The sequence below is a fragment of the Cariama cristata genome, unplaced genomic scaffold (assembly GCF_000690535.1).
Source record: "Cariama cristata isolate BGI_N322 unplaced genomic scaffold, ASM69053v1 scaffold42612, whole genome shotgun sequence".
NCBI classification, from domain to species: Eukaryota; Metazoa; Chordata; class Aves; order Cariamiformes; family Cariamidae; genus Cariama; species Cariama cristata.
The window spans coordinates 4,783-24,851 of NW_009602877.1; the positions used below are offsets into that span (position 1 = coordinate 4,783).

The 20,069-nt window shown below is 37.3% G+C and overlaps 1 protein-coding gene across 1 annotated transcript in view; it reads left to right on the forward strand.

The window, feature by feature from the left end:
- Positions 1–1,836: 1,836 nt before the first annotated feature.
- Positions 1,837–20,069, forward strand: part of GPCPD1 (glycerophosphocholine phosphodiesterase GDE1 homolog (S. cerevisiae)) — a 33,787-nt gene continuing 15,554 nt past the window's right edge. Inside the window, exons 1-8 of the mRNA XM_009694941.1 lie at positions 1,837–1,885; positions 5,721–5,805; positions 6,688–6,772; positions 13,193–13,268; positions 15,092–15,133; positions 16,406–16,529; positions 18,727–18,973; positions 19,973–20,069. The exon at positions 19,973–20,069 is cut by the window's right edge and continues 63 nt beyond it. Of these exons, the coding sequence (XP_009693243.1) occupies positions 1,837–1,885; positions 5,721–5,805; positions 6,688–6,772; positions 13,193–13,268; positions 15,092–15,133; positions 16,406–16,529; positions 18,727–18,973; positions 19,973–20,069 (805 nt within the window). The remainder of the gene's footprint in view (positions 1,886–5,720; positions 5,806–6,687; positions 6,773–13,192; positions 13,269–15,091; positions 15,134–16,405; positions 16,530–18,726; positions 18,974–19,972) is intronic.

Consider the following 20,069-nt stretch of genomic DNA (forward strand, 5'->3'; position numbering starts at 1 on the left):
ACTACAGGTTTTGTTTCACGAGTCCAATTTTAGTTTAAGCACTGAAACACACTGCGCTTCTGTGTCTATAAATAACTGCTAAAACCAAATGCTGGCATGTGTCACTTAACATACAGACCACCTAATGTCACACACGTGACAAAGTTCATAAAGGGTGTACCCTTCATGGAATTCCTGTTTATTAAGTGTGCTTATTTCTAGCTTCAGTAGTTTGGGATTTTATAATTTACAGAAATGTTGCTTGTGAAAGATTACATGCAGAATTGGAATATATGGCTAGAAACATCTGTATTGCTACCATTTTCTTGCTCTCATTTTACCACTGAAAAGTCATCTCCCTTGACTTGGAGAGAGGGGGAATAAGGGAGGAGAAAAAGGAATGTAAAGTAAAGGCAGCAATGGTTAGAAAAGGAATAGATTAAGAGAGGAGCAGAAGATCCAGAAGAAAAATTGTAGTTTTTTAAACTTCAGACCTTAACTAACTTTCTGGTTGCCCAGGAAGAATGAAGATTGAGTATGAGCTTCCCCCCTTGCCTTGGTATCTGACTTTCTTTAGCTTTTCTTACTTTCAAGGCATCTGTTAAACTGCCCTGTACCCTTAGAAGGCAAGGGCTTGTAGTAGAGCTAATGAAAGGTGGGTTTTTCTCTAGTGCCATTAGTTCTCCTTGTCATTATTATTAAAACTGTTGCTAAAAGATTGCTGACCAACATTGTACTGAAATAAAGTGCTCTTGTCCTGTTCAAAAATAGCATAAAAAACATTCCACTTGCTTAGTTCAAACAAAAAAACCCAAACAAACATAAAACAAGCAAAACAAACAAACAAGCCAAAAAAACAACACGGTGATAGAAAGAAATGGGTTAGTTGAGAGCGTTGCGAAGTTAACTCTGCATATGATTATTTTGCAGCCCATGCCCAAAGGAATACACTTGGGTGATGACAGTTAGTCTAGCAACTTCCAAACTTAGACTTTTATATGACTGCTACTTTAATAAATCATACAAAAGGATATGTTACATCAATAGTGTTTCTGCTGTAATGGGGAGAGTGGGATTCTGCCAGCTCTTTTCCATCAAGTTATTGTGTATTGGAGGAAGGTAGAAAATTGAAGCAGGATCAATCCTCCAACTGCTGTCCTGGCTACAGAGGCTACAGGCAGTCCCTTCCTGTTGGGGTGTTTCGAAGACTGCTTGGTACTTCTAGTTGCTGGGGCTGCACATGAAAGGCTGGAAGCATTGGTAGGGCAGCAGAGTTCAAGGTGATGAACAACTAACTCGCTGCCTGTGACAGCAGAGAGCTGTCATCTGTCATGGTTTCTTCCCTTTTTCCCTTCAAGGTGGTAGTGCTTGTCTATGAAACCTTTCTTGTGTTTTGAAGAGGATGCTGAAGGATAGCATAGATGAGACAAAAGTTACTGCCTGCCAAAGGTCGTAATCTTAAATGTCTTACAACTTCCAGTGGCCTCTTTGGGAGCAAAATTAGTCAAAAGGGAGGTTTTTGAAAAATCTCAGCTTCAGACAGATGAATGCTGCATGATATTGGTACTTGCATATGGTATTCTGTTTAGTAGTCTTTTTCTCATGTCAGTGTTGCAACAGCGTTTTCTGCAGCTGGATGCTGTTTTCTGGGGCTGCTGCTGGTTTTAAAGAGCTTCCTATTTTTACTACTCACTCAAACGTAACATCGCTAGTGGCTTGCTCCCATGTGAGTGGTGGGATTTGTGTTTTCTCTTGCGTTGGACAGCAACAGATGTCGTGTATTGTTCCTGAAATGCAGTATCTTTTTCCTCCCACTATAGGAGATTTCAGCTACCATAAGACAGAAGTTCTGCAGGTATGACCTCTTCTCAAGTAACTTTTGAAGTAAGAGGACCATCAGTACCAGGTACCCAGATCATGCTTTCTACTTTTTGTATGGCTTAACTAAAAGAAAACTGAATATAAGAGTGTTCAAAGGCTGTCTTGTCTGTTTTCCTCAGAGGTAAAAGAAGATGTCATTTCAAATATTAAAATTAAGTCATTGTAAAATACATTAATTAAGGAATTTCACATAGGAATTTGAAAATGAGATTTGGGAATTAATTTTTACCTTCAAACAACAATTTCATAGTGTGCTAGGGATTTTGATGTTAAACAAAAACGGTTATGATTGTTTTCAAATAAACATTCTGTCTCTCGTAACTTTTTATTCCATGGAAATGAATATTTACATCCTGAACCATGATAGTCAGGCGTGCATTAACATGTTTGTTCTGTGTTTTTATTCTCTCTGCATCCCTGTTGAAAATTCTCCATAACAAGATGTGACCTCTACTAGGAGTTAAGGACAGAAAGAATAACCAACTTAATTCAATATTCTATCTGTGCAAAAATGTGTAAAATGCTTCTGGAATCTAAATGAGGAACACAAGACGTCACATCATGTAGAACACCAAGATTTAGTGTTGATAAATTGCGCTTATTACTTTGACTTTCATCTTTAGGAACTTCGAAGGAAGGTCACCAAAAAAGTGATTGGTGGTTGCCTAACAGAAGCCAATGAATGTGGGAGCATGTACAGATGGGCAAAATTCTTGTTAAAGAGAAGTACCAGATGGCATAAGTGTCTGTTGTAGTTGGGGGGGAGGGGGGCAGGGAAATGATAAAAACATTTTTAAATGTTTTGACATCTGCCCCATGTTAGACCTCTCCTGTGTTTCTCCCATTTGATTAGAAAGGAGCTGAACATAGACATACAATGTGGACATGAATCCTTTAGTAAGGAGTAGTGTTTTTATAGCATTCTGCAGAAGACTTTAATTTTAAAGAATTAATTGACTTTGGATCAAATGAGGCTATAAAGAACTGGTGCAGCTATAGATTGGAGTGTTGCAAGCCATACTCTTTTGCCCTGTTTACAGTCTTGCTTCCACTGTTGTGATGGCACTGTCACTAGCAAAGTTGACTTTGGATGTGTGACTTTTTGTTGCAGATACTATCAGTACAAGAAAAATTAGGATTAGGGAGAACTAGATCCTGCCTCAGTGGCTGGTTACAAAGAATGACCTGGAAATACTTATCATATGTGTAGCATAAAGAGGTGACACAGAGGATTGCTTCTGCTTATGACAATATTGATACTGTCAGTTTTGACCGGGGAGAAGAGCTTTGAGATGCAGTACTGGCAAGATGCAGTCTTGTGAAAGAAGAGAGGTAGGTTTTCAGAGCTATTGGCTGTTCTACAAACAAAATTTCCAGCTTATTTAGCAATGTTATGTACTGATTTTGTCAGATCACCATGGTGAGTAGTTGGTTGGTGAGACAAGGATCCTCACCTTGAGCGCAAATGTGCTCCTTGTGGCCTCATCACTGTCCCTTCCTGTTGATGTCAGAGCCAGTGATTCCAGAGTAACTGGCAGGATGAAAGGGCATCACCAGCATAGGAACGATGCCTTGACTCACTCCCTGTAGCCAAACAACTTCTGGAGTCAGCGTTGGTGATGAAGCCTGACACGTTGACGTAGGCTTTTACGTGTTTGTGGTGTGGACTGCTTAATTTTTGCCTCATCCTAGCGGAAGGAAGAGGATCAGTAGTTACTGGCTGCGACTCCTTTATGTCTTCATCAGGACACGGTCCCATACCGAAAGACTGCTAGGTGGCCAAAGATTAGCTGTTAGGAAATAAAATAAAAAATGGAGCTTCTAGCCGCCAGCTGTACACAAAAATTGTGCTCCAACAGAGCTGGCGCAAGCAGAGAGATTGCAACATCAGTGAGGCTGTTGCAAGCTTTGAGATGGGACAGAAGGCTTGAGGTAGCTTCCTCTCTGCTGTAGCTGAAGGAGCTCTGCCAGTAACAGCATTGGATTCCCTGGTAAGGGGTCGGGGAGAAGCTGAAGACCCCTGAGCTTAAAACACGAAACCAAACCAAACCCCACTGAGTTTAGAATTGCCTTTGGAAAAGCGTTTCCAGTTCATTATGCTTTTCACTTGTGCCTTTCCTGGGATAATGTAAGCAGTATTTTACAAATCCTGATTTCAGCCTTGCAATGTAATTGTTGAAGTGAGTTTAGGGGTGACTGCGCCTCTTGTTCAAATGTTGCCTTTTGTGTGTTGTGTCTTGTAGAGTGATAAGTATTCACTGAATGGTCACACATGTTTGTTTAAAAAAGGAGGCATATAAACAGTCCTGGTGGCATCTCTTATTAGATTAACCTGTATAACTGGAAAAAACAGATTTAATTTTAGAGGCGTAAGGACTTCCTAAAAACTGTTATTTCAGGCTTTGAAGTTCTAGCTATGATAATTGGCTTAGTAAAAGGTAGTGTATTTTTGTTATATATAGCTTGCCTACTTTGTACCTGCAGATGATCATGGCTCCAACAGTATTGCTCCTGCTTTCCCAGTTTGAGAACAGGCAATCACCATTGTAGATGCTTGTATTTTGCTTTTGTTAAGACTGATATTTTTTCTCTCAGACTTTTCAGACTTTTCAGCTATCAATTTATTTCTTGCTTTTGTTGTTGATGAGGCATGCAGGATAGTTCTGAATACACTCTTGCCTTTTTCTTAAATGCTTCTTCACCACCACCACCCCCCCACCAATTAAGGGGCTAATTTTACTTTAGGTGAACTTCTTTATGTCTGCTTTTGTTTAAGGGTGACTGTGTTTGAAACTTTACATTTAGGCATTTCATGTTAGAGCCTGAAGTAAATTTCAGGGTTTTTTTAATTACTTTTTATTTAAAAGTTACTCAAATACTCTGGTGGTTCTTAGATTTTGCATAGCAAGATTAAAATATTCAGCAGATGGTGAGTAAATATACTTTAACTTCACGTTTTCTCCTTCTGCAACAGATTTTTTTTTTCTTGTGTCTAAAATATGATTGAAACTGTGTAAAGCAAAATACTAATTTGTCGTTTCCATTTGTATTTATCACTGTTGTTGTCCTTACAGTCATATACATATAGATTTTATATTAAAAACAAGGGTAAGTTGCAATGTTAATTTTAACTCCTGGATATCCCAGAATCAAGCATTCTTATAGTGTTGTAATCTTTTGGATTCTTTCTTTTTTTTCTGTGTATGTGTATGCATTAGGATAGACAGAGAGTGACAATTCCATGGTTTTTTGGCGTAACAGCGTTATGTTTTTATATCAAATAAAAACCTGAAAGCATAGCAGCAAAATTAATTTTAGTCCACTTAGGAATAAAATTAGTTGGGCTTGTTGTCTTGGGAGTAATCCTAGCAACCTCCTATTTGTCTGCACTTTCTAGATTATTGGTGTGAATTTTAGAGAATTATGTATTTAGACATGTATATTACTCAGTACTGTGTGTGTATACGTACCTGTATTCAAGGAATATACAGTATATAGGAAAAAAAAAAGGGTCATCTTCACAATAAGCATTTTACACTGAAAATTTGCCTGCTACTTTTCCAGAGATTTTTGAACAATATTATTGCAGGACGATTTGGAAGCCACCCTTTTAAGGGCTGAGGTGGTCAGTAGTCCCTCTCTCAGTGAGATCCTTATGATGGTGAAGAAAACGCTGTTGTAGTTTTGGGTGGGGGAAAAACTCCTTTCTGAACTGAGAAGAGGGAGTTTAGATGGGTGATTCTGGTGTATATGTTTAAAATATTTTGAAGGTTTGACTGTGTAGGGTGTACTTATTAATTCCATATAGGCTTGAGTAACAATGATGGTGGGGGTTTTCTATTTGTTTGGGTTTTTTTTAGGAGAGGTTTTTGCAATATGTGGGAGCTGCAGTGCTTTGGGAAATTGGAATCCACAAGTTGCAGTGGTCCTCCAAACTGACGATCGGTAAGTTGGGTTTTTTGGTGGTTTTTATTCATTCCTTTTGAAGTAGCTGGAGTTCTGGAGCAATAAATTTATTCTGGCTTTGAGTTTGAGCTCAAAGCCAAAAACTATTGAGCTACACATGCTGTTAGTAAAACTCTTCAGAATTTCTTTTGTTGCCCTTGAACATTTTGAATGCTTAGGAATGTGTCTAAGAAAATGTTTAACTTGAGTATGCTTTTCTAGTTATGGATGATGCTTCTACTGTTGTGGCTGGCATGTTTCAGTAGTTTAGTTGTGGACATTTTGAATAAGATATGGATAATTCTCAGGCCCATAACTATACAGCAAGTTATAGGAGATGTTTATAGTGTTTACTTTCTTTTTAACCTATACAAGTTAATATTGTGGCTATAAAGAGATGGGGAGAAGATTATTTAAAACGAGAGTTGCATTAAAACTCCCAAGTAGTTTGTGTGTGTATAAATATGAGTGTACATGAAGAAAGTTTAAATGCAGTGGAGGAATTCAGTGTTTTCTTAAAATGGTGCCCTGCCTATTGCTGTTTGCATGATGCAGGAAAATAGGGCTTGCAGGATGTATTTATAATTCTGTCAGTGACTTGCTATGTGATCCTGGATGAGTCCCTGAATTATTTCATCATGTTTTCCCCATCTGTTAAATGAGAATAAGAATTCTTGCTCCATTAGAGCACTTCAGATCTGTAGATTGGAAAGTGCATTTTCAGTTCTAAGTATTTATTATGCTTTGTGCATGTTTGTCTTGTAAAAACGTTCCTTGCAGCAATACACTAAACTTTATTTTAGAATATGACTTAGGAAAGATGTATGTCTGAGGTAGCTGTTAGGCTGTTTTGAAACTGTTTTGTTTTGTTCCCCCCCCCAGTCAATTATGGAAAGCTACTATAGAGCTTCCTAGAGGAGTTCCTGTTCGGTATCGGTATTTTAAAGGGTACTTCCTAGAACCTAAGGTATGTACAACCTTTTCTATTTTAAGTTGGCTTATCCAATTCCCTTATTTGAAGTAAAAAGGATTTTCTGAGTTAAACTTGAGCTTTTAGACAGAAATCTTAAATTGCAACATATGAATCATTAAAACACTTGTGGAATACAAGCAGTTCACTTCTGAAATACATGATCATATGCTGTTAACTTTAATTATTTTTGTTAAATTGTCTTCTTTCTTTTACCAGTGTTAGTGTTTTAAATTCCAGTGATAGTGAAATGCCTGATATTATTATAAAGCTTAAATGATGTGGTGAAGTTCTCATTAGTTATAGTGGGGCTATAACAACTATGGTTATAATTGAATATGGACTTAAGCAGGGCAAGGATCTCTAGCATGGAAGCAAGCAATAGCAGGGAAGAACAGTTAGTGTGAGCAGGTATATTTAAATGTGCCTAATCTACTACAGTTTTTTAAATTACTGCAGATTTTTTTGGTGAAGCATGAGAAGTATTAACTAGCTTTTGTGCTGCATAATTAACATATGTTAATCTCTTGGAGTGAAAGGGTGAAAACAAGGAATGGGGCATCCCAGTGTTTTCTCTAGGTTTGTATGTAGGTATTTGCGTGACTTGGGGGGGACGGAAACCCAAGAGACAGACACAGATGTGTTTTTACAGGTACTGGTGTCAAAGTTGCATGTGAGTTGAATATATGTGGCAGTATACTGGTCGGTAAAAAATTGTACTAGGGTAAGAGCGAAGTTCTTCAGAGTAGCGATGGGACCACATCCAGAAAAAAGTTGGACTAACTTGGGAAAATAAGCAGCTACTCTTTAACTGTTTTTCTTAATAACAAGTAATAACTGTAAGAAATAACCCATTTAAGGCTATCTTTGCTGTCTTTCTTACTCTATTAATATCCTGTAGCTATTCACCCTGGGCTTTAGTTCTTTGTTGAAATTGAGATTATGAAGGCTGTAGCTAAATCTGCAAAGGAGTATTAGAAGCATCAGGTCTATATCTTTTAAATATTTTAAATTACTGTCAAGAGCGTGTAAGTTTTTGTCAGCTGGACTAGCCCTTCTTTCACTGAAAAAATATTTGACAGAGGTACCATCTCAGTGAAGGATAATCATTTTAAATGAAATACAATTCTGTTTTTTCATTACAGCATGTGAAATAGTCTAATCTGAAACTGACTTTTAAATTGTTACTCTGAGGCAAAAGAAGGGAAGGCCAATAATAGATTTCTTTCTCTGAGGTCAAACTGAGGCCAAAAGTAAATCAGTTCTTACAGCCTAGCAGCTCTGGTGAGACTTTTACATTTTTCATGAGTGCCCATAAGTTTAAAATGTAGGCAATAGCACACTAGAAAAAGCACACTTAGTGAGAACAGATTGGCAGAAAATGTGCTTATAGACAACACAGTTTCTGTTTTAACATTTGAAAAAGTTTACCATTTGTATTGGTGAGTGTGTTTCTCTAAGTAGGTGCTCTGTATCGTGCACGCTTTATGTACCGTGTGATGCAGAGTCTGCCAAGGTAAGTATAAATTTTATGGAATACCAGCATAAAGAGCTACTGTATATAAAAAGGAGGAAAAAAGAAAACCACCGTACCAAACAAAGTATGTGAATTACCAGGGTACGTGGTTACCCACTTAGCAGTGTCTAGCCTGTACCTGTTAAGTGCACAGGACTTATTTCTTATAACATAAAGTCTTTTGAAGAAGTCTTTCTGTAAATTTCTTGGAGAGCAATGAAAAAGCAGGATCGCTTCATTCTAACAGGAATATAATGCACAGTATAGTGCAAATGAGACAGTATATGGAAGATTTTAGCATTAACAACTCAGATAAGGAAAAGATACTTCTAAGTTAAATTACTCTGAATATTTTTATTTCGGTAATTTTTTTTACATTAGGCATTGAATGTGATTAATCTCTTAAGTTTGATAGCCTTGCGATATATGATCCCTCAGACACTGTAACTTTCTATATCAGCGCAATTTTGTGTCACGATCTGTAGTAGGATAATTTGAATACATGTATAGTCTTAAATATATGTTAAAGTCTGGATATATGAATTTGACACCACATAATTGAGTAAATCATGCTAAAGACCGATTCAGCTGAAGTCACTGTTCCCTTCCTTTCTATATCAACTGCATCTTTGAAGATGCTTCAGATGGACATGGTGGCAAAGCTGGAAGTGATACATGTTTATACAGAGAAATAATAATTCTCGTATTATCCAAAATATTGCTACAAACTGGATGTGAAAACAGATAGAATAGTTCACATTCTGGAAAAAAAACAAATAGGAAAGTATTTTTCTCACCTCTCTTAAAGTCATCATTTGATCTCCTTTAAATTATTTTGCTTGAAGAGTAGTATGATGTCACGTGAAGTTTGATTTGTTTGCACTGAAGCAGGCATTTTGGTGTTCACATGATTGTGGTTATGTAAATAGAGCATAATTTTTTTATATACTTAATATATTGAAATTTATAGAATTTTTGTAGGAATACAAATAAATTAATGTATATACAAAGAACATTTTACTATAAAATTGGTACAAATCTTGGCTCCTGCATATCAAGAGCTTTTACTATGTTGTAAACATTTTAATGGTAACATAAGAATCATCTTAAGCATTTGAAAAAAAAAGTTAATATATACACTTGATGAAATAAGACAGTAATTTAAACTATTTTGCTTGAGGTTTGTTCTTTTGTTAAACATAGGCCAGTACCAGTTACCTTACTGTGAGAATCTTCTCATGTTTTATTCAGCACATACCTTCTATTTGTTGGGGAGGAAGACACACCAAAACCCTCTTGTCTGGAATTTAAGTCTTCTGTATATCATATGTTTTAGCAGAATGTTTTTATACGTATTGTTTGCATGCTGCATATTTTAAAACCTTAGTAAGGTAAATACATACCTTATTTTGTTAAGCTGTGTTCTGTGTTTGTTTTTCCAACAGTAAGTAAGCATGCAAGTTTAGGGTTATTTCTTTCAAGGAAAGTGTGAAATAACTAAGCTGTCCGTGCATGTAGCAGAACTTTTAAAACTGGATTGGTGAACATTTTTCACACTTGTGAGAATATTGCTTAATTATAGAGGTTTCAAAGGAGGCTTAAATTTAATTTTCTAAAATGTAAATAAATCAGATCCATTTAGTGCCTGGAGTATAGTAATAAAGGTGAAACTTAGGTTTAGACTCTGATTTCTTTAATAATTGAGTGTCTCAGGAAAGCTTTTGCTGGACTAATAACCCATGGTTAACCTGATAATAACAAAGGAACACCTCTGCCATGACTGCAGTGACATAGCAGGTTGTGTGTTAAACTGTTATCGGAAATGCTGGAGCTGTAAGATCTCTGTTGTAGCTCAGGACTTCCTGGGAGGTGACTTACATGTGCTGTTGCCTTGCAAAGTTAGTTGCAGTGGCTGAACGGCTTTGGTTGGTTGCTTGGGTTTGTGCTTAATCATTGTCTCTTCCATGGTGCACAAATTCAGAGATATTTTTGTCAGGAATCAGCAATTAAGTCTGATTCATTTAGCGCTAGTTTCATGTTCTTGAAGTAGATTAATATTCTTGAAACATAGTTTTAAGAAGTAAAGTGCAGTTGGCGTTAAGATTCACCACCACCACCACTCTCTTATGTTGCCTTGGATCAGGAAGTTTAGAACTGGCTTCCTAAATTATGATTTGAACATCCACAGAAGTGCTGTCATTTTTTAATTGTACTGAGCACCCAAGCACTTCATGCAGATTGCGCCTCCGACTACTTTGAACCTCTGGAGCGTTATGCTACATAGGCATTGTACCCTTAATATCAAAAGTGTCTAATGACTACTGGGGGGCGCCCCAGCTTCTGGCAATGTAACAGGACTTGATTTTTAAAGAAAATTCTTGAATGTCCTCTAAGAGCTTTTAAATTGCATCAGATGTTCAGCGAAATGCAAATCAACCAACATAATTTTTATGTATTTGCTTTTAAAAACAGAAAAAAATCTCTGTGTTGGTAGAGAGGGATCCATGCCATACAGTGCCACTTTCTGTAGTCTCAGTGTGCTGCTCCCTGGGATGCTTGATGTGACATTTGAATCGGTGCCCTTTGAAGACTGTCTTAGCAGAGGCTGACTTTTTAGGTAACGTTACCATACTAGGAATATTGATGACACATCATTTACTTCGGCTACAGGCTGGTCTGAACTGGGCTGTTCAATTGTGGTCAGTGTATGCCACTGAAATTACATCAGTATTTTAACCTTATTGTAACAATGGCTTCTGTTACATGTAATTAAAACATTATTTAAATGCCTGTAAACACACAGTCGGTCTGAGCAGGGAGTGCGAGAGGGCTCTCAGTCATGTCTGTGCCTGTTCTCTAATCCATTCCCCTTTTTTTCCAGGTAGATTTGCTTGGCTCTTCTTAGTATGGAAAGCATTGAGGGTTCCTGGGATTAAGTACATAATCAGCCCACTGTATTTCTTTCAGGGGATGAAATTTTGCTAAACATATCCAGTGTATTGTGCTTATTGTTGGGATAATGTTACTCAAATTCTCATTCATAAGTTTAGAACCTAAAATTAAAATGTACAATTACAGTAGTGTAAGAAACAAACTAGTGTTGGTATTTTAAAACAATATGTTGGGGGTTTCTACAAGGACAAACCTTTGCTTACCTTTTGAAGGAAACAGCTCAGGACAGACTTACATTCCCCAGGCTCTGTGTGTGTTGATGGGAGTCGCTGCTGGAGAGCTTGCAGGCCTGCAGGGTGGTGGGAGACGGCAGCCGCCCTGCGGGCAAACACAGGTTTCGGCTTCACAGACTGAAGCGCAAGTGGTGGTGACATGCAGGTGTGGGTCTGCTGTGAAAGAAGGGGGAAGAAATTTCTCCTTATTTCCTTTTCTAGAAGTCCGTAAGAGTGATCGTTGCGGCAGCAGTGAGAAGATGGGAATTAAAACTGCCCTATAACAGGAATAAACTGAAAACAATAGTATCATCTTATTTGTATTTATTTGCATTCTATCTTCAAAGTGTAACTTTAAGCATATGTATTTTATTCTGACATGACCCTTAAGTATGGATGCCTCTGAATTCATTAGAAAAATTGAATTGCTTTTGGCTAAGACTCACAGAGCAAACCCATCTTATTGAATGCTTCCTAAATATTTGACGTTTGCTGTTAACTCATCCAAAAGCATAGTAGATGAAACGTGTTTGATATATGTCAGGAAATCCCATCTGCTTCTAAAGAATTTAGTCAGTGAGCTGTAAGGTAACAAAGCATTAGGGTAGTGTGTAATTATACTCATGAGTTTGAAGCTTCTCTGGATGCCCCTGTTGATCTGAAACCTGTTTAAACAAGAACCTGAAGTACTGGGACAAGTTGGCATTGAAGCTTAAGTGACTCTGGCGACGGTAGCAAGTCTTTTTGGAAATAAGAGTTTAGGCCCAAAACACCCAGATGACAAACTCTGCAGCTGATTGGTAGTGGTTCTTATGACTGATAGTAACAACCACGCAATGTTAAGGGAAACTTGTTAGGGTGACAGAGCTGGGAATCGGGCACGTTCTTTCTGTTGTTAGCCAGTGGTTACCTAAAAGCTTTAACCTAGAAAGCTATTTCAAAAGTAAATTGTTCTGAAAGAGGAGATTGAGTTACTGTTCTGATTATCTATCCGAGTCTTGGCTATGTTTGTCAAGAAATGTAGTCTTTTGAGGGACAATGGGGGGTTTTTTTGGTGAAAGAATCTTAATTTATCCTGCTCCGAATGGAATAGGCTGCAGGGGCTTCACTGCTGGCTGATGGGATCGACTATTTATGTTTTAACTAGGTGGTAAATAATTTGCTCTTCTGTACCACAACTGAAATAACTATGTTTTATAGACTTTGAACTAGTCAGGCAAATTTTGAGGGAGAACGCACCGTACAACTGTTAACTGCATGAGTAGATGCTGGGTGCTGTTTGGAATTAGAGATGTGGGATATGTTTTTTCAGAAATTGTTGCTGTAGTATCTTAAGAAAAAAGCAAGCACACTTAATGTGTTTGGAGACACTTCCATTTTTTGCTATCAGAAGGGAACTAAAGTAGTCCAGTGGAGTAGCTGTAAGCCATGAAGATTTAATAATTCCGTGTAACTTCTCCACCCTGTCAGACTTTGTCACAAGTTTGGTCATATGTATACCTGACGCATCAGATAGCGTCATCAGCAGTTGCAGGGGTAAGAAACAAGCCTGTTCTGTTTTCTTTCTTTCTCTTTCATTCTCTCTCTCTGTCGCCCCTCTCTTTCTTCTTCTTCCCCTTCTTCTTTTTCTTTCTTAAATCTGCAAGTTTAGTTCACAACCATTCCGAACAGCTTCATGGGTAGAGAATCAGATATAACAAAAGAAATTATTGCAGACATTTAACTTTTAAATTACAGACTATCGATGGTCCCTGCGAAGTCATAGTTCACACGTGGGAGACTCATCTACAACCAAGATCAATTACCCCTTTAGGTATGGGCATCAACTGCATCTGTTTGAGGCATATGCATAAGATTGCTAATATGCTGCACATTGGTTTAGAGGGATTGATAACTATAGTTTTAAAATAGTTAAATTTATTAATGTGTTGGAGGCATAAACTTTTTCTTTGCACAACATGGGCCTTACTCTCAAAATATATGTCTAAATAAGTGGCTTAAAAATGGAGTGGATGTGAAATTCTTTGCTGCCATCCTTAAGATTATATGAGTTGGGTTCTTTTTTTATTAATTTGGAATTGTAATAATTTTCTCTAAGTTTAATTCTTTGAGACTAAGGATCCATATTTTTTCAGAGAAAATGTGGGGAGGGGGAGGGTGTGAAGTCACTGCTGTTTTTATTTAACTACTATTTCATTAATAAAACTTTAAAGCAAAAATTCTTAATTAGGCTTCTTTAAGTAAATGGATTAATGTAAATAGAAACATGAGTGAGTTTGTTTACCTGGCAATTTAGCAGAAATTTATTTTGCTGGAATAAAAGGTGGCATGCAGACTTGCATACAAATTGCTAATGCTCTTCTAAACAGGGAAAAAGTTTGCTTTTTAAGAGTGACTGAAATAACCTTTGAATGTAGCTTGTAATTTAGATCTTTTATGCTGCTATGGGATGGCGCTGTCTTTTCTAGGGTATGAAGAATGTTACTTCCTCCACACTTAGGAGTTCACATCTATTAAATGCCTTCTGATGCGATGAGAAAATGTCTTTTAGAAAGAAGCTGGTATTAAAGAAACTGTTTGTTAATCATGAACAGTACCATGATCATGCCCCCCCACCCCTATTTTTTTTTAAAATATATTTCAATTTAATTAGTTGTGTTTCTATTCCTGTAACAAGATTATGTTTCTGTATTTGTCAGTAGTTGATTAGGGAAGCAGCCTACCCTCTGTTAGGGTCTAGACTTTATCTGTAAATTTGGATAACTTCATTCCAAACAGGATCCCCGCCCCCACCACCCCCCAGTAATACTCAATGCTTCTTAAGTAGTCTTTAAGAAAATGCAGCAAAACCAGGATGTTAGCACTTGGTCATTAACGATCCTAAATTGTTGCCTGGGGTTATTAAAAATTGAGGGCAGGCCCATGATTCTTCTTAGAAAAAAATGGGATTAATGGCTGTAGAGACAAAATTTTGTTAAGACTTATGTTTTGAGAAATGTATAGCTTGTTTAGACTATTGCAATTCTGTTGATGGCCGGTGAATTTATGTAGTGCCTTAAAATTTCAGTTATTAAAACTTGGAGAGGGTAAGGATAAAAGTAAGTGTGAAATGAATGTTTTGAATATTTCACCCTAGGTTGGTTTCTGTCACGTGGGCAGAATAAGCATTTTAATTGTGACTAAATTGGTGTAGAAGCTTTAACTATAAATGTGCAGGAGGATGGCTTTCTTGTATGTTTACAAGAAACTTTAATGTCTTTGACACTAACAAGAAAAGCGTCTTAGATTCTGGTAGGATGTAGATATCGGCAAAATACTGCAGCAAACTAGGAAATTGTGCAACCTTCTTGCTTTTCTCAGTTCAGGTTACTTTAGGTAAAACATCTTATGGCATTTTGTGTGTTGATTGGTTTTTCTTGCAGAAACTAAGAAAAAGCATAAATTGGGAAAAAGCTTTATAGAAGGTTGCAATAAACATGCTTATTCTTTGTCTATTTCAGTTTTCCTGCTTTTTTTATTAGATATACTTTTTAGAAGCGAAGTGGAAAAGTAGAATTAATTTAACTTGGCAATGATTCTTTATAATGTGAATACTAATTAGCTTGTTTCATTCTTTTCCCCTCCTTTTAATTCTAGAAAATGAAATTACTATTGACGATGGATACTTTGGAATCCGTAGTAAGTGAGATATATTGGCCTTTACTCTTTACCACATATTTAATTTTAACAACATTAAGTGTTGTAGTTGAAAAATATTTGAAATGCTAAGTTTGGACAGGAATTGCTTGTAAGTGATTGTTTGCTTATAGGGTTATTGTTGTATGCAGCATTTGTGAATTCACACTCGGGCTGTAATCACTTCTAATGTTAATAAAAGACTGCTAGGAAGAAGTGAAATATTATCAGTGTGTTGGTGTTAAAGGTTGAAATTTGTGAACTTTAGATCATGAGCATGTATTTTTGGAAATACAGAATAGACTTAGCTTTCTCTTAAAACCTAGCCTTAGAATAAACTCTTCGTGCCTAGAAAAATGTTATCATTTATACTAAATGTACACAATCTGCCTCTTCAGTTAGGCACATAACTGCCAAAACCTCTCATAAGCTCAAACCTTGTGTTCTTGTGCATGCATATGTCTCGTTTTTGGCAGTTCTAACCCACCTCTCACTTAATGCTCAATCCTGTAGCGCCTAAGGTAACTCTTTGCCGTGTCTCTAACACCTTGTCTTAAAGCTTTTCCATTTTTCTTCATATCCTCATCAAATGATAGGTTTTGCTAGGAATTCTTCTAAACTACAGGGTCTGCTTCAGCACCTGGTCGGGCACCTTGTGCTCTCTGGCCGTCCTGCTTGTAGGCTTTCCTTGTCCTGATGGTGAGGTTGAGGATTCTCCTCTATGCTTTGTTTCTCCGTTGCATCTCTTGCTGTATCCTGTCCTGCAGACTTACACTGCTTTACTGGCATTGATGATGATGAGCTAATTTGACACCTGTATCTCAGTAGAAACAGGGAGCCCTATGTTGTATTTGAGTCTTCAGAGTTTCTGTCGGTGTTACTCCATGTACTGAGAGCTCCCGGGACAAGGGAATGTTTTACATCTACCTTTGGAGACTTAACTTAGAGCTTGATACCGTAAATAAAATGAACATTGGAATACTTACTGCTCTCCTGCAGACAGTTTACATGTGAACCTGGCAAGGATCATTGTTCCTAGTTAATCCCCTTAAAAGCCAGCAAACCACTGCAGTGTCTGTTCTCTGTTCTGAGTAGTTCAGAAAAGACAGGTGAAAGGATGCATTCAACAGTTGCCCTGGAAATACTATTGAAAGGGGGGGTTGTCTGGAAGTTGGTGCCAGAGGAACTGTGTTTACACTTTTGTGCGTTAAGCTGTCTAGGTCTCCCTAAAGTAAGTTATTAAAGTGTCTTCTACTTTTTGTTAATTTTTGATAGATGGTATTGAAACTGTGGATGCTGGGTGGTTGACATGTCAAACAGAAATAAGACTACGTCTGCATTATTCTGAGAAACCGCCTGTAGTGATATCTAAGAAGAAATTTAAAACATCACGGTTTAGGTAAGAGCCTGCTCATCTCAGTTTGCAACTTCTCTCGTGTTAATTGGCACTACTACTTTTTTACTTAATGTAGCCTTTAAATTAATTTTGGGTTGCTAATAGGGGATTCTGTCAGGCCAATTTCCAAGTATTTAAGCACTTTGTAAAAATATGGTGATAACATTAAATCAGTGGTGTGTTTCAGTTACCTCATTATTAATGTAGTGTCAAAAATTTCTTCTGTTTTAACAGAGGAAGACAAACAGTCAAACAAAACTTCTAGTTTCACTGCTGACTTAATTCTTTTCAGCTCTTGCCTTTCTGATAGTTAGGAAGCTATTAGATATGTATAAAGCAGATGCGATAACGAAACTTAAGCAGTAGATAATGGGTGTCTTTCACAAATACTTATTCCATACTTGCCTTAGTGTTTCCTGCTGCTTGGCTGGAACTGTAGTGTTCTTAAGTAGTTCTCTTTTGTTACTTTCAGAGATTTTTCTCATTCATTCTTTTTTCTTCTTGAAAAGAGCAGAATAGAAGTGGAAGTTGGGGAAAAGGAAAGGGAGGCGACTTCCAGGGTTTTTATTGCTTACTACTTTTTCTGCTTGCCAAAGTAAACAGCCCTCTCCATTTAATATACGGTTAATTCTCCACTGGCATTACAGATTTCCAGTCAACATGGATGGTGGAGATAATAGCATTCTCTAATCACTTCTGTTGCTATTTAGATCAGTTTGATGATTTTATCTGCAGAGGTGTCTCAAAAAGCAGGCAGCATTATAACTATACAGTTGACTGACAGAAGTAGGTATCTTAGTCCTGATGTTTTGAGGACTGTGCTATTGCCCCGAGTGTTTGATCTCCTTCCCCTGTTGAATTTCTGGGGTCTGGAGCTTGCTCTCTCTGTGATTTACAGATCACTCAGTTAACTTGGGAGTTAATTCTGTACTGTGTGCCTTATTTTCATGGTCTGACACTTGATTTTTTTATTTTTTTATTGATTTATTTTTTAGATCCCTTCCCCTCTCCCCCACAATTCCGACTCTTCTGATGAGGGAAAAGTTTATTTAATACAACAGTCTTCAATGACAGTTAATACTTACGTCCTTTTCTCTAGAGCTTTGCAATTTTTCTTTGTGTGTTATAGCAGGTAGAGAGAGCGAGCAATTTCTGAAGCCTGACCCTTGTCTAAATTAGGTGGTTGAAATCCAGACTTGTTAAGCTGGATGCTTTCACTCGATACTGTTTTCCATGTTCTGCCTAAAAAGTTAGATCTGCCCAGGTAGTTTTTGTGACTGTCACTTGCTATGACAGTGTCATTTTTCAAGTTTGTGGAGCATCTGTGTTGTAAATTCTTTTTTTTTTTTTTATGAGGGCACTAAGAATGTGGACTTAGTGTAAAGGATTTCTATGATTGTAATTGTTTCTTTAAGATACGACTTAAGTTTTACTAGTGAATTGGCATCTAACTACATTATAACTCTTTATCCCATCTGCTGTCTAGGTGATTCAGAAAGGGATTTGGATTACTCATATATGCTTCTCTCACTGGCATAATTCATTCTGTGTGGAAGGTTTGCTCTGTATAATAATGAATTCTGAGTCTTATAGAGAGGCTTATTTTTCTCAGTCCAGGATTTTTCACAAATTGCGTTCAGTTTACTTTTAAATGATCATTTAGGATTTCTCAAGGGCCTTACTAATTACTTCCGGCTATCCTATTTATGTCTAATAGGATAAGTTTATCTGCCTTATCAGTGTTCAGAGAGAATTAAAAAGTTGTGTGTGTGTGCTTAGCAGCAGCCACTAACAGGCAGGTATTGATCTTGATGATTACTGCTATTTTCAGTGCTTTTTGTTAGCCTTTTTGGCATTATGGGTATCAATTTGTGGAGAAAGGCTGTCTATTTGGCAGCTCAAATCGTTAGTTTGGTGGAGTGCAGCTTCTCAGACCGCTAGTACAGTTTTCACATTTACCCAAGTTCCAGTTTTAGAAGTGACTTGAGCACTCAAATCTGACTGAAATAAGATTTGGACAACAGCTGCTAACTCTGACTCTTGCAAGGGCCTGCTGCATACAGTGCTGTGCTGTAGACAGTGGTGTTCAGAACAGTTCTTGCGTTGTATGAGCTTCTGCTCAAGCTGTGTTCTAATTTGTTGGTGTTTCCAAAGACCCTCCTGTGACTTAACCATTTGTTTTGGATTTCTGGTTGAGTAGAGTAAAATTGACTCTGGAAGGCCTAGAGGAAGATGAGGATGATGAAGAGGGCCAAGAGAAAACATCCCCTACTGTCCCTCAGAAAATGGCAAACACTGTGGAGTTCTCCTTAATAAGCAACAACGAATTTAAATGGCGACACTCTCAGCCAGACTGTGGTTATGCTTTGCAGCCAGACCGATGGATAGAATACACAATACAAACCATGGAGCCTGATAACTTGGAATTAATCTTTGATTTTTTTGAGGTATGTGTCTTTACCACTAAGGAGCAACTCCAGTCTGCCTTTGGGAGTTGGGGTCAATTACCATGAAGATTTCACTGTTGGGGTAGGGCTGATGCCTGATATTGTCGATCTTTTAGATTTGTATAAACAAGTTGAGACCGTTGGCTACTACCCCATTTTGCAGAAAGATTTTGTGGAGTCTTCTTGGTATGGCACAGAAAGTTTTGCACTTTCTGCTTATTTAGAAGTCAGTACAAATTGGACTCAAATCTTAGGGTGCACTACTGCATGTAGTTAGGTTGGCTTGATTTTTATCCTTTAGCAGAACTAAGTTTTGCTTATCCTTCTTGAACCTGAACAACGTGTATATGAACTAGTTACAATTATTTGATCATAATTTTTAAGTTATAAACAAAGGAGATTTCTCTGAACTAACTAGTACACATTAAAACTGGATATTTGCAGATTCTCACTAATACATCTGTTAAAAGAGGACAACTTTTGTCTCTTCATATTGTTTATACAGAAGAAAGTTTTAAGCATTCTCTCTTTGGTCTCAAAATGCCCTTAAGATCACTTATGCTCATAATTGTGAAGTGGCTGCGTAGTTCCTGAACTTGACTATGGTCAAGTGCATGTTCTGCATGTTAGTTGCCCTCCTTCTTCCCTACAAATGAATACAAAGTTATTTTCAGCATATATATTATTCCAGTTCATCTTTGTTTAAACATGACTTGGGCTTTTTAGAAGACAGACTATTCCATGCATGCAATTTTGAGCTGAAAAGCTTATCAAATCTAAGAGTTTTCAAAGACAAATGTACAAGAGTTTTGTAAATTTCCATCAACAATTTCATATTCCGGAGAGTAACTGGCAACACACTGTTACATTAAACAATTCTTAGCCTGAAATTAGTGTTTCTGCAACACACAAGAAATTTCTGTTACATCAGAGTTTGTTTAGAATTCTTACCTACATATAACAGTAGGTGTTTTGGTTTTTTGTTTGTTTTATTTTTAGGAAGATTTAGGTGAGAAAGTAGTACAAGGCGATGTGCTCCCAGGTCATGTAGGTTCTGCCTGCCTCCTGTCATCCACAATTGCAGAACTCGGAAAGA